The sequence below is a fragment of the Ictalurus punctatus genome, chromosome 13 (genome assembly GCF_001660625.3).
Source record: "Ictalurus punctatus breed USDA103 chromosome 13, Coco_2.0, whole genome shotgun sequence".
Classification (NCBI taxonomy): domain Eukaryota; kingdom Metazoa; phylum Chordata; class Actinopteri; order Siluriformes; family Ictaluridae; genus Ictalurus; species Ictalurus punctatus.
In genome coordinates, this window is record NC_030428.2 from 1,479,811 (window position 1) to 1,494,441 (window position 14,631).

Genomic DNA, 14,631 nt, shown 5'->3' on the forward strand with positions numbered 1-14,631 from the left:
ATCTAGGTGTCAGATATGACGCACACCTTTTAGATTTTTGATATTTAACTCTACAATGCATGAAACAAAAAAACCTTCACGAATGCATAAAGGCGGTCAAAATGACCCATACTGGTTTTCATAGGAAAACCTTAGGACCTAAAATCTTTTCTTAGGAGCAATAGTGATCAGTGATTGGTCTTTAGGAGCAATAGTGATCAGTGATTGGTCTTTAGGAACAATGGTGATCACATGATCCCCAGCTGATTTAGTACAAATGAACTAATGGCATTATTCACTAACTAGTATAGACAACTAACACGAAATTTACATGTGATTAAAAAAAATTAATTTAGCTTGTTTTCTTAATTATTAAATAAAAATGTATTTTTTTCTTCTTATTTGTGGCATGTTGTGGAAGCACTTAAATCAATACGGTATCTTAAATTAAAAAAAAAGCAAAATAATTCTTAAAGCTGAAATCGTGCAGAAAAAAAAATTAGACCAAAAATTTGAGTTAAAAACATTTTAACGGTGGTTTAATACAGCAAAATAAAATCTATGGCAAAACGTTTACATTTTTCAGACTTCAGAAGGTTAATATTACAACTGTTCAGCATACTGATCCATTATCGGTCTATATAATATAATGTGAAGTGCATTTTACTCTTAAATAAAGAGAAATGTACAATAAAATACATCAGCTAGCTGGTTACCAGTGACTCCAAAACTTTTCTGCCACAAAGCACACAATTTGATGTTATGATTTTTACATCATATGTCTGTTTTTTTCTTCTTCTAATAGACACATAGAGACAAATTTCTTCTCTGAGGTATTTCTCAAAGTCATTTTATATTTAAAATTACATTTGGAGCACCACAGAGAAAGTCTTAGCAAGGATTATTTTTAATTTAGAGTTTGTTGTACATATTGCTTTCATTAAGCATCTCTATATCACAAGTCAATATGGGACTGAATGTAGCTTTGGCATCATTGGGGTAACACATTTACGATGGCATCATAGTCTCTGAGTACACGTCCACGCCGGGCTCCTCCTCAAATGTCACTTTGGCATCATCAGCATCCAGCTGACAGAAATGAAATGAGAGGAATTAGGACACTTTATTAAACTCATTTAAAAGGTAATGTAGAGCATTCCCCACAAAATAACCCCCTAAAAATTACCAAAGGAACCTATTTAACAGGGAGATTTCAGTTTTATATGAGTGGATTCCCAGATTTCCTAAAGGTAAAAAAATGTATTACAGTTTTAAATAATAATTCATGTAATTTCGAATAATTAGAATCAGTGAATTAGTATGTCGCTGTTGAATTCTGGCTTCTCATATTTAATTCATATTGTAACTATTGCCTACATTATAACATAAGTCTATAGTATATACTATAAGTCCTTTGTTGGCCGATGATGTGATTTGTAGCTTACACATTTCATCTCGAGCTTGGTGAAGACGCGACGACTGAGGAACACACGCAGTGGGATGGTCAGGATGAGGATGAAGGGCAGGGCGAGTGACACCAGGCTTGACTTCACTATCCACAGCACGGCCAGGCACACTATCTGGATGCCTGTGAACATATGCATCCTGCTCATCTTCACCTAAAGCATCATGGGAAACCATGCCAGGAGACAGAAGAAACAACATTATTTCAAGAAAACTTGTCAGGGTTTTGCTAAAGCTTAAACTTCTAGCAAAGGTCTAATAAGATTAGCCTTATAAAAATGACATAATGCCAGGAGCTGTGAAAGTAATTGATTTACACTGCCATTCAAAAGTTTGGAATCGCTCAGAAATTGCCTTGTTTTTGAGAGAAATTCACTATTTTTTTTCAATTAAAATGACATTAGATTGATCTGAAATACAATCTAGATATTGATGTCGTAAATGACTATCATGGCTGGAAACAGCTGATTTTTAATGGAATATCTACATAGGCATACACAGGCCCATTTTCAGCAACCATCATTCCTGTAAAATGGCTAATGTGTCATTGAAAAACAGTGTATAATTTGCTTATTGTGCAGATCATTTATTGTACTTTATTATAATTTATTGTCTAAGTGTGGGCTCTATTTAAATCTAGTTATGAAATCTAGAAGCTACCATGCTTAACACAAGAGGTACAAGTAAATATACAGCACACATTACAGTGAAAAAGAGGCAAGAAAAACTGAAATATCAATATATGCCTCATCTTGAATAGCCAAACATGCTATGTTTACAATATAATCATAACATTGAGAAGTTTTCCTGAAAGGGCCCAGGTTTATTTATCAATGAAACATACTCTTTGAGCATACGGTTCATTGGGGTGGTACTTCTTTGGAATAAGGAGCAGCAGCATGCGATCCCACAGCTGAATGCCACTCAGAGATGTGACTCCCATATAGAGGAAGATTCCAAACAAAGCTGCCATGGGGATCATCTTCAGAATGGGCTCCATGAGGATGGACAGTCCTGGCAAGAGTTCAGAAGAGCAACAGGGATCAATTTATTAAAATATACATTACATACCTAATTAAGTAACCCAGGAGAGAAGAGATCGAGGATGTCAAAGACCCGATGTCCATTTTCCTTCACTCTCGGGTTTGGTTATATCAGGAATATAACCAAGGGATTCCCCAAGATTCCAGAAAGGGACTCCCTCCAGGAATTCCCCAAGAATCCTGCAAGGAATTCTCCCAATGGATTTCTCTAAGATTCCTCCAAGTGATTGTCTTAAGAGTCCCCCAAGGGATCCCCCTAAGATTACCCCAAGATTCCCTTACGGGTTCTCAAGATCCCACCAAGGGAGTCCCCCAATTGTCCCCAAAGAATTCCATCAATTCACCCACAGAATTCCCCAAGATTCCCCAAATCACAGAGACAGTCCCCTCAAGGGATTCTCTCAAGATTCCCTCAAAAGAATTTCAATTCCCAAACTTGATTTCCCCAAGAATGCCTTGAGATTCCCTCAGGAATCCCCCAAGATTCCACTGAGAGATTCCTCCAAGCAATTCCCTCAAGTTCCCGCTAGAATCCACTGAGAGATTCACGCAAAATTCCCTCAAGGGATTCTCCCAAGATTACGTCAAGGGCTTCCCATGATTCCTTCAATGAATTCCCTGAAGAGTCCACAGAAAGATCCCCCGAGAGATTTCCTAAGATTCCCTCAATATTCCCACAAGGACTTTATTTATTTATTTATATTACAAGATATTTCCCCAAGTGATTCCCCCAAGATTCCACCGAGGAATACTCCTAAGAGTCCCCCAAGGGATTTCCTCAAGGTTCCCCCAGGATTCCCCAAAGATTCCCCCAAGAATTCCCCAATGTTCCCCCGAGGCATTCCTCCATTGATTCACCCACAGGATTCCCCCAAGATTCCACTGAGCAATTCCACAAATGATTCCCCCAAGTTTCCAATGTGACACTCAATGTGACACACTTCCCACAAGATTCCAAAAAGAGGTTCCAATCAAGGGATTCCCTAGAAGTGATGTTCCCAATTGATTCTCAAGAATCCCTCAAGGGACTCCCCCAAGATTCTCCTGAAAGATTCCCCCCAAAGGGATTCCCCCAAGATTCCATCAAATAATTATCCAAGTTCCCCTTTGATTCCTCTAAGAAATTCCCCCAGGATTCTCCTAATTCTACCATGATTCCTACAAGGATTCCCCCAAGATTCCCAGAAAAGAGATTCCCCTAAGAGATTCCCCAATGAATTCCTCCAAGAATCCCTCAAAAGTTTCCCCCAAAATGCCACTGAGAGATTAGCCCAAGGAATTCCCCCAAGGTGCCCCCAAAGTCCCAAAGGATTCCCTAAATGTCACCCAAGGCTTTACCCATGATTCCCCAAAGAGGAATCGAAGAGGGCATGTTAAACAGTATTGTTTAAAGGCAGGAAAATACAGCACTACACCTGCAGTTCTAAAACATCATTGCACCAGCAGAGTTTAGTGTAAACAAGGAAAACTGGCATACGTAGGACATAATCAGTATGCCTGTTATGCCAGAAAATTACACTTGTGTCTGCATGAAAATAGAACTCTTAAAAGAGGGACCTACCCACGAGGAGGGCCACCAATACACCACTAATCCTCTGTTCCAGAACCTTCTCGATCTCCGGTTTGGGCCCTTTGCTCATGACCGTCAGGGCATTGGCGTGTGTTACAGAGCGAACTGTGGCAGCACTGAGCCATGGCATTCCGAAGAAAGCACTGAACCCTCCCATGCACACCAAAATCAGAAGGTCCAGATGGAAGCCTGAACCTTTCACCATCTTTCTCTCAGGTTTACTAACAATTAACCTACAGAGCACAATAAGAACAAGTTCATAGGAGGGAAAGTGGTGGATCTGACATCACACTAACTTAACTATTTTTTTATTTAGCTTGAAAACCCCTAGCAGATTGTCAAAAAATTCCGGCAAGCAAATTTACTCATAGAGTCTACAGAGGATTGCATTTTATAAACAAAAAATACCCAGTAGCTTTTGAGTTCTTCTAAATGTCTCAGTATATCAAAATAAGAGTTTCTTAACATAATGATTTAATATTACCCGCATAAAGTTGCTTAATTTGATATTCCCTGTACTTTCTCACCTTTGATGCTGACAGTAATTAACAGGCCTGTAAAAAGGTTTTCTTTATGATTACCATTTTAAACAGAACATACTGAGGCCTATGTTCATTCACATTGTATTTTGAGCATTTTTTGATGCATTTTTACACACTGCACTCGATGTGCAACTGCACAGTTCTTTGAGATCTGAACTTGCCATGACTATAAAAACAACAGATTTAAATAATATTTAAATTATTTAAAATTTTAGCCTCTTTATTTTGGATCTTAGTAAATGAGAACCCTAGATAGAAAACTGGAACTAACGTAGTGATCTGCGATTCAAGGAAGATGAGGATGAAGACCAGAATGGCGGGCACGGCGCAAGCGAACATCATCCATGTGGGGAAGGGCTTGTGCTCGCCCATGGGGTTAATGAGCCAACCTCGCATGGCAGGGTTAGACACCTGCAAGCCCTTAGGCACCACTAGTTTCTACAAAACATCAAGGTCACAAGGTCACTCATACCACAGCAATTTGCCAATTATTATTATTTTTTATTACTTAAAGAACAAGGAGTCATACATGTTACCCATTTATAGTTACATTTATTGCTGTGGAGCAGCCACGAAACAATCTAGTTCCTATTCTCACTTACGTTATAGTAGCTACAAACAGTCATTCCCTCACCAGCCTCTCAAAGAGCAAACTCCTCTCTCCTGAAAACTCTGCCGTGTCAGAAAACGTAAAGTTACAGCTTTACCTCTGACTGTTACAAAGCGCTGACACTGGAGACTCCTTCCTTAAACGTTAAGTAAACATGTTCTTACAGAAACATTCACCATACCAAGCTGTTACTATAGAAAAGACAACATATTTGAAGAAGCACATGAATAAAAGTCTGTGATTTGTGGACGCTTTTCTGTCAGAGCTGCCGTTAAGAAAATGAACCGATAAGAATGAATGTATCTTTCGCACGAAACTTACTTGTGTGTAGGTGTCATTAATGCTGATATCCACAGCTACCATGAGGAAAATAGCAATGGGGACACCGAAATCACCCATCAAACGGCGAACCTGAAAGGCAAAAAAAAAAAATGAAATGAAACTAAAACACTAAAATAAATCTGAAGTAAAAATAAATCACTTGTAATTTATTGCCATTTATATTAAATAATGACCTTTATAACTACCAAAACCTGAACCAGGACCTAACCTTGCCAGGCAGGAAGTACCCGTTCTTGAACATGCGCAGGAAGTAAGCGATGGAGAAGCAGCCGAACATCAAGCACATGGAGAGCAGCGCTGTGTTGGGGTAGGCACGGTAACGGATTGTAGTGACTGTGGTGATGTTGCCTGTAGAATTATTTACAGTTGTCTGATGGAAGACGATGGGATGCCAAGGATCTGCAACTGAGGTGTTCAAGTGCTCGTAGTTGAGATTAAGAGGGTGGGCCTTGAAAATCTATCAGGATAGAACAGTAAAAAAAGCCGTTATTTTAATTCTGGTATTATTTGATAAATATAGTACTACTATACTACGATATATTAATATTCTCTACATCTTTAGTATTACTATTGATTTACAGATGTTAATTACAGTATTATACAAGCTTTGTAACAGCAAATTCTTTTTTTTATAGCATGCACAGCATTACAATAAAAAAAATATGACTAATTCGAGTAGTAATTATGGTTAGCGCGGTTTCAGCATGTTTACTGTTATTATTACTTATTAATATTAGTAATTAGAAACATATATAGATATATTTATTCTTTAAAGGTTGCAAACGTGACTAATTAGACTAGCGTTTTATTTTTATTTCCTAAACGTAACATTAATATTGCCAATATTGCCATTCAAAATACTCATATAATTAGTAAGATTAGTAAAACGAACAAGTAATGAATAAGTGATAGTAACACTGTACATACACATAACATAATTAAGGCAGTGTAGGGTAATGAAGGAATTTACGATGATTCATTAAATTATATTAGTCTTTTAATTATATTTTAAGATATATATATATATATATATATATATATATATATATATATATATATATATATATATATATATATATAATGTAAATATTGCATTACATCACTGCAAATTTGGTTTGATTTAACTATATGGCTTCCACACTCATTATTCAGCAACTTAGAAAATAGCACTTGATCCAGCGCATCCTATTATATTGCATTTTCTTGTTATTTTAAAAATTTTTGTATCATGCCTGACAGTTACTAACTGAATGTGAATCATTAAACATTAGCAACGGATATTATAGCGTGTCGTACACTGCCGAGTTTGGCGAAGGTCTCGTAAATGAAGATGAGGGAGATAAGGATGGAGAAGATCTCTTGGGTGAAGCGGGAGATGAAGCGCACCAGGAAGCTGCCCTCTATCGCTACCATCAGCATGACGATGACAACGAGCCACACCCCGATCCACACTCTACCTACGATGTACTCGATGTCCCGAGACTTACAGAACTGGCGGAAAACGTGACACACACACAAAATGTTTCATTCAAAAAACTGTCCATGATGGCGTTCCGTTCCTTGCTGCCTTATTTAAACTATGCCTGAACGGATCTTTATGATGATACAGGCTGGTGAAAACAGATATTTAAAATATGTTACGCAATACTAGTATGTACATGTAAGGGCGTATGGGACTGTTACCCCGTAGAAGGCCTCTTCGAAGACCAGCAGCGGTCCCGAGAAGCCGATGACGAGGACCGGCTGGGCAGAAATCAGGCAGAAAATGACACCTTGCACTGCCGTAGACAGCATGAGCTCCGATACGCCCATCATATTATCCACTTTATCAGCTGAGGCAGGAGGCGGGGCAAAATGGTAACATCGTTATATTTCCCATGGTGCAAACACATTGTCACGCTCTGGACGCCCAACATCATTCATACTGTACATACACACACTCGTGCTCACCTAGCAGACCGCCGAAGGTGATAGCAGGGGAGAGGGCGGCAAAGTAAATAAAGATTACGGCAGCAAGGACTTGAGCGTTCCTGGCGTCAGTGATGTCACTCTTGTAGTGTTTGTAGCGTCTTCTCAAATCTCGGATCAGTCCTCCGAACGGTATCCCAGTGCGCACCAGCGGATCCTCCGGCGGAGGCACTTTGGAAATAGACGCTATGTGGAGAGATACGTTATTATTACTTGCTTATTTGGAACATATAATGACATTTGTAGATTTGTTTCATATAATCTCTAAAATCCTAACTAGCATTAGATACCTAGCTATGCTAATCGTGTGGCCTAGTGGATAAATCATGAAAAAGGAGCAAGTTACGTATTGCTCATTAGCATTTCAATACATCTCCTATCTGCTTTGGGGTTGAGATGGCTCTGAGGCTCAGAGGGGTGGAGTCTCTCCTGCAGGAGCTTCTTCTGGAAGCCAATGATGGGCGCAAGCATGGTTTCGTCCTGAATCTCTGTGGGCGGGATCACCACGCTGCAATCCAGGAAGTCAGTCAATGCATCATTCAGCTCTTTATCGTTCTGAGCTTTTAACGCTGCCTGCTTGAACACCTAAGAGTGTGTAGATATGTTAGAAATCAGTAGCAGTGAAGCAGTAAAGTAAGTAAAGCAGTATACTCAACCGGTTAACCATTTGGAATCACTCTTACATTATCTGCCAGGAGTGCGCTCATAGCTCGTCCGATCTCGTGGTAGTCCACGTCGTTTTGGGTCGATCCGATCAGCACAAAGATGAAGCGAACGGGAACGGAAGTCTCCAGAGACATCTCGAGAACTCGGGCTTCCTTCAGGCGGACAAATGCCATGGTCAGCTTTTCCAGGAAGTCCAGAGTCCCTGAAACACACATGCATCTATTTCATAACCTATATATACACAAGACATTCAGGTCCAGAATTATGGCCACTCGTAACAAAGATGCTTTCAAAAAATGGAAAAATGCCTTTGCAGTTAATTAACTTCACGTCCCACTGAACAGAGAGAAATCTAACTTTTAATTAAAAACATTAAACTAGAAACTTTAAAATCATATTTTATAAAGTCTTTTCAACTGTAACATATCATTTCTGGACAAGGAGCATACAATCTTGTGATTTCAGCTTGATCGTGTTCTATTTTATTAAATAAATTCACACAAAGGATGGATTTATTCTTACATTACATGTTAAAGGGTTATAAAATGAATATAATCTACAATCACTCACCCACAAACACCACGGAGGCCTCCACACCTTCACCTGCATCGCTCTGTGGAACACGCAGTGGGAAAGCACGTTATTGCACGTTGCAATCAAACATAACTGGACATTTATTTTTATTGACGTTTGTTAGTCTGGGACCAAAAAGTGTTGCTTCTTCTTCTTCTTCTTCTTCTTCTTCTTCTTCTTCTTCTTCTTCTACATCTTATTATTTTGTTTTTTATTTTATTTTATCAGTTAAGAAACTTCTAAATTGTTTGTTTTTTCCCCTCAATTTTACCAAGAACTAACTGCTATACACTAGAAACAGACATACTGTAAGAGAATAATGGAGAGTATAATTCATAAAGGACCGAGTATATCGATATCAAATAAATAAATCAAAATACCATTTGTGTTAAATTAAAAGCTACAGTGTCCTCCACTAATATTGGCACCCTTGGTGGTAAATATGAGCAAAGAAGGCTATAAAAAAGTGTCTTTATTGTTTAAGGTTTTGTTAAAAATTTTCACAAAAATACTCTCATGGATATCAAACAATCGCAAACACAACGCAGGTTTATTTAAAAATATCTACCGTTCCTCCATACAGAATCTCTCCAGATCCTTCACATTTCGAGGTCCACGCTGGTGGACTCTCCTCTTCAGTTCACCCCACAGGTTCTCTATGGGGTTCAGGTCAGGGGACTGGGATGGTCATGGCAGGACCTTGATTTTGTGGTCAGTAAACCATTTCTGTGTTGATTTTGATGATGTTTTGGATCATTGTCCTGCTGGAAGATCCAACCATGGCCCATTTGAGTCTTTCTGGCAGAGGCAGTCAGGTTTTCATTTAATATCTGTTGATATTTGATGGAGTCCATGATGCCATGTGTCCTAACAAAATGTCCAGGTCCTCTGGCAGAAAAACAGCCCAAAACATTAAAGATCCTCCTCCATATTTAACCGTGGACATGAGGAACTTCTCCATACGGCTACCTCTCTGTGTGCTCCAAAACCTCCTCTGTGTTTATTACCAAAAAGCTCTATTCTGGTTTCATCTGACCGTAGAACCCGATCCCATTTGGAGTTCCAGTAGTGTCGGCACACTGAAGACGCTCGAGTTTGTTTTTGGGCGAGAGGAGAGGCTTTTTTCTTGAACCCCTTCTAAACAGCTTGTGGTGATGTCGGTGACTTCAGATTGTAGTTTTGGAGACTTTCTGACCCCAAGACACAACTAACTTCTGCAGTTCTCCAGCTGTGATCCTTGGAGATGTTTTATCCACTCGAACCGTCCTCTTCACAGTGCGTTGAGACGATATAGACACACGTCCAGTTCCAGGTAGATTCATAACATTTCCAGTAGACTGGAACTTCTTAATTATTGCCCTGATGGTGGAAATGGGTGTTTTCAATGCTAGTGCTATTTTCTTATAGACACGCCCCATTGTGTGAAGCTCAACAACCTTTTGTCGCACATCACAGCTATATTCCTTCATCTTACCCACTGTTATGAATGACTAAGGGAATTTGGCCTATGTGTTACCTCATATTTATACCCCTGTGAAACAGGAAGTCATGGCTGAACAATTTCCTGTTCCGAGTCACTGAGGTGTACGAATATGTGTTTCTCATATGAATTCATACAGGTGCCAATAATTGTGCCACACCTATATTTAACAAAGATCTTTTTTTCTTTTTTTTTTGATAAACCTATGTTTTGTTTTCAATTGTTTCATATCCATGAGAGCAGAGTATTTTTGTGAATTTTGTGTAGCTTTCTTCACATAATAGTATCCTAAATCAGTCCTGGACTGAAATTTTGTTTACTTGTATTCAACTAAAAATAAGTTTCTTACCTTTTCTGCAACCGAGACTGTCTGAATTTCTACAGATGATGTCAGACCCTGTTCCTCCACTGAATGGCTGAGGAGAGAGAAAGGTCAGGGGTCAGGGGTCAGGGAACTGGTCTAGGACTGGCTTTAAATTTTTTATTTTTTTTTTACTGTGTAGTCATTACCTACGGTTCTGCGTTAAAGCCTTAAAAACCCCTTCACGGTCGACAGGTCTGATCTCCTCCTTCTCGACCATCTCATCCACGATTTTCTCCATGATGCTGGAGAGCGAAGGCTCTTCTCTGTCCAACATCACCACCCCTGAGAACATGGTGGGAGGTGATCAGGGATTACTTTTGAAAAAACGGAAGAAGAAAAAGAAGAAGAGGTAGAAGCAGGTGGAAGAAGGATGGACTGGTGGATCTGAGTGGGACATGGCCAGAGCTACGTATAGTGCAATGTGGTGTAGGACAGGGTTGTAACCTGAGGCTGTTTTTTTTTCAGTGGACCCACCAACATGCACGTTCCTCATTCTGGAAACTAGACAGGGTTTTTGTAAAGTCCACTTTATGTATTTATTAAAATACTTTTTAAAAAATCTGATTTCTTTTGGGATGTTTTTCAGGTTCCTACAGATGATTTTGGACTTTGGAGTGAAACTATCAGTGATGTTGAAGGATGCTGTCAGTCTGGTCAGGATGCATGATTTAAGATGTAGGTTTTCTAACATTAACAAGAATTTCCTACAATTGTAAATCCAGGCTTTCAGATTTCAGAGATTTCAGAGATTTGTTCCTCACCGGTGTCCATCGTCCGTCTGAGCTGCACCAGGCTCTTGAAGGTCAGGTAGGAGATGTGAGAAGATTCCCAGAGGCCAACCTCAGGATCATGGCTCTGTTTGTAATCCTGCCATCGGCCTGTCTCCTGCAGGCCACCCTGCTCGCTCTCGTTCTTCATCAGCTCACTCAGTTCCACAAAGGCCTGAAAAATAAGACAGCTCCAGATAGAAGTCTGATGTTTCCTCCATGGAGGATTTCATCACCTGCACACTTTAGGAGTAACATCATTTGAAGTTGAGGATTCATCAGTAAATTACTCATACCACAGCGCTGTTGAATTACCCTCGATTCTGATTGGTCAGATTATATATATATATATATATATATATATATAATCTGACTAATTTGGTGATTCAAGCAGCTGGAACAACAGCACAGTTTACAAAACAGTCTGATTTGACATTCTGATAACGAAATATAAGTGTCATTAGTCACTGTGTCAGTTTTTGGCTCCGCCCCCCAATGCCTCTAGTGCCACGATGGGGTCAGAGTTCAAGGTACATATACATTCTAACTGATGAACTGTTTGGTCTGGAGGTGAAATTCTTTTTCTACACTAATCCTTCGTCACCGCACCCAGTGACGCCATTTCCCCACCACGTTGGATTTCCTACCATTTCTTTCTTTTACTGTTCTTTCCTTCTTTCTTTCTTTCTTTCTTTCTTTCTGGTGGAGTTTGTTTCAGTAAATTCAGACGTTTTCTGCCGGCTGCCGATCTGATGGATGTAACAGCCGAGTGTTTACAGTGACAACAAAAAACCGCAGGCAGAAAATTACAGCAGATTTTTATTGCTCAGGAGCAACACTCTTTCAGATGAAAAATGAAAAATATCAATTTTTATTTATATTATCTTTAATATATATACGATATATATAAAATACATTTTATATATACACACAATATATAATATATAAAATACACTGTATACTACTCAAATGTGTCTAATCTCCTGAAATTCTTTCTTCATCTTGACTTTATGTATCTGTTGTTGGTACAAATACCATTTACTGTTTCCACAACATGTGTGTGTGTGTGTGTGTGTGTGTGTGTGTGTGTGTGTGTGTGTGCGTGTGTGTTTGTTGGTGTGTGTGTCTGTGTGTCTGTGTGTGTGTGTGTGTGTGTGTGTGTGTGTGTGTGTGTGTGCGTGTGTGTTTGTTGGTGTGTGTGTCTGTGTGTGTGTGTGTGTGTGTGTGTGTGTGTGTGTGTGTGTGTGCGTGTGTTTGTGTGTGTCCTCCAGAAAACCGTTATTATATTTTCCCTCCAAAATTCAGACACTGATATGGTATAAATGACATGTTAACTCTTTTTCTTTTGATTCTTTTATTTTATTTTTCTTTCTTTCTTCTACTCTTTCTTTTTCATATTTGTTTGTTTGATTATCTATCTATCTATCTATCTATCTATCTATCTATCTATCTATCTATCTATCTATCTATCTATCTACCTGTCTGCCAGTCTGTCTATCTATCTATCTACGTGGTTTGTTTGTTTTCTTTCTTTCATTCTTTCTTTCTTTCATCTTTGTCTGTTATTTTTGTTTGTTTGTTTCTTCCTTCCTTTTTCTGTTATTTGGATTCAAATTTGTTCTTTCTTTCTTTCTTTCTTTTTTTCTGTCTTTCTTTCTTTCTTTCTTTCTTTCTTCTTTTTCTGTAATATTGCTCCATATTTATTTCTTTCTTCCTCTTTTTCCCCTTTCTTTCTTGCTTTCTTTTTTCATCTTTGTCTATTTTCATATTTGTTTATTATATTTCTTTGTTTCTTCCTTCCTTTCTTTTTGTTACTTTGTTCCATATTGTTCTTTCTTTCTTTTTTTGTCTTTTTGCTTGTTTTGTCTTCGATTTTTCTCTTTTTCTTTCTTTTTGTTTGCTTGATTTTTATTGTTGACACAAGAAGAAAAGGGAAAAAAGGAATACAGTAGCCAGAATATTCGATATACAAAGTGAGTAATAAATGTTTATGTAGAGTTTATTACACATTAGTGTAATAAATGATCCGAAAGCGAGTTGAGCTGAAAAGTTTAAATTTACACCTAGAATAGTCTAGACTTCCTTTCCTTCCATTCTTTATACTCTCATCTTATTTCATGAATTGAGCTGAATTATGACTCATTATTGAATATTTGCATATTTCATGCTGTCTTTTCCTGTGTGAATGGATTTAAACAAATTTAGCACAAAGGACAACGAGCGAAGACAGTTAAATGAACGATCAGAATTGTAGGCTAAAGTGATTGGAATTAAAATGACAGTTGGAAAAGATGGAAAAACGAAAAGAGAGACTTTGACTTTTTTCACACAAACAAGATGAAAAATAAAAATCACTTAAAAATCACTTACCAACTGTCAGGAGAGATGGAGAGGAACTTCTGCACCATTAGTGAAAGAGCTCTCAGGGCCTTGTAAAGCACATATATACCTGTGACACTGACACACACACACACACACACACACACACACACACACACACACACGCACACACACACATTGCCACCCAGCGTGCTGTTCCTACCATCACCCACAATATTGATGCACTAAACAGCCCAACTTGGTAACTTCACTGAGCGGACAAAACGTGTGTGTGTGTGTGTGTGTGTGTGTGTCTCACTTTCCATCTTATGACATGTATACAGTCTGTTTAAACTAAACACACTCTCCAGTTATACAAAGCTTCACTCACCTTCACACACATCTTCAACAACGCCGAGCCTGTAGAAGACTAGCTCGCATAGAAGACACATACAGCTATTAAAGGAGAAATACCCTTCTCATTACCCCTTGGCTTGTCCCTGTAAAACATTAAATTTCTGCTTAAACAAGAAAGCATAAAACAAAGAAAAGAGAAAGAAAGGTGAGATATACTGTAAGAAACAGACACTTAAGGGCTTGGACCTTATAAACAGACTTGCATTAAAAGATTACATGTACAGAGATTAAAGGGGCAATAAGTTTTTTTTTTCATTCGGATTGCTATAAAATCAAGTTCAAGAGTGAAGCACAAATGTGGTACAGCGCAAACTTTTTATTACTTACTGAAGTGATTATTTATATATATATATATATGGATGCAAAGCAGCCGCAGAGCATCACCGATCCTCCACCATGCTCGACTGTGGACAGAGTGTTCTTTCTTCATTCTTCTTCCTCCAGACATACCGCTGATCCATCGTGCTGAAAAGTTCCATCGCTCCACAGAACAGAATCCCAAAACTTCTGTGGATTATTTATATGAT

The 14,631-nt window shown here is 38.6% G+C and overlaps 2 protein-coding genes across 4 annotated transcripts in view; one reads left to right on the forward strand and one right to left on the reverse strand.

Annotated features, from left to right (window-relative positions):
- The window catches only part of LOC108273581 (pancreatic secretory granule membrane major glycoprotein GP2), a 200,006-nt gene that overhangs the window by 1,040 nt on the left and 184,335 nt on the right, over nucleotides 1-14,631 (forward strand). The window lies entirely within an intron of this gene.
- slc4a1b (solute carrier family 4 member 1b (Diego blood group)) lies at nucleotides 491-13,860 on the reverse strand. The gene is made up of 17 exons (XM_017482850.3): nucleotides 13,739-13,860; nucleotides 11,363-11,543; nucleotides 10,748-10,883; nucleotides 10,587-10,653; nucleotides 8,755-8,797; nucleotides 8,202-8,386; nucleotides 7,890-8,103; nucleotides 7,501-7,704; nucleotides 7,234-7,382; nucleotides 6,847-7,041; nucleotides 5,759-6,007; nucleotides 5,530-5,619; nucleotides 4,870-5,036; nucleotides 4,048-4,289; nucleotides 2,288-2,457; nucleotides 1,425-1,598; nucleotides 491-1,068 (listed from the first exon to the last, which is right to left on the reverse strand). Exons 2-17 carry the CDS (start codon nucleotides 11,517-11,519, stop codon nucleotides 988-990), a joined length of 2,523 nt encoding a protein of 840 aa, XP_017338339.1. The 5' UTR covers nucleotides 11,520-11,543; nucleotides 13,739-13,860; the 3' UTR covers nucleotides 491-987.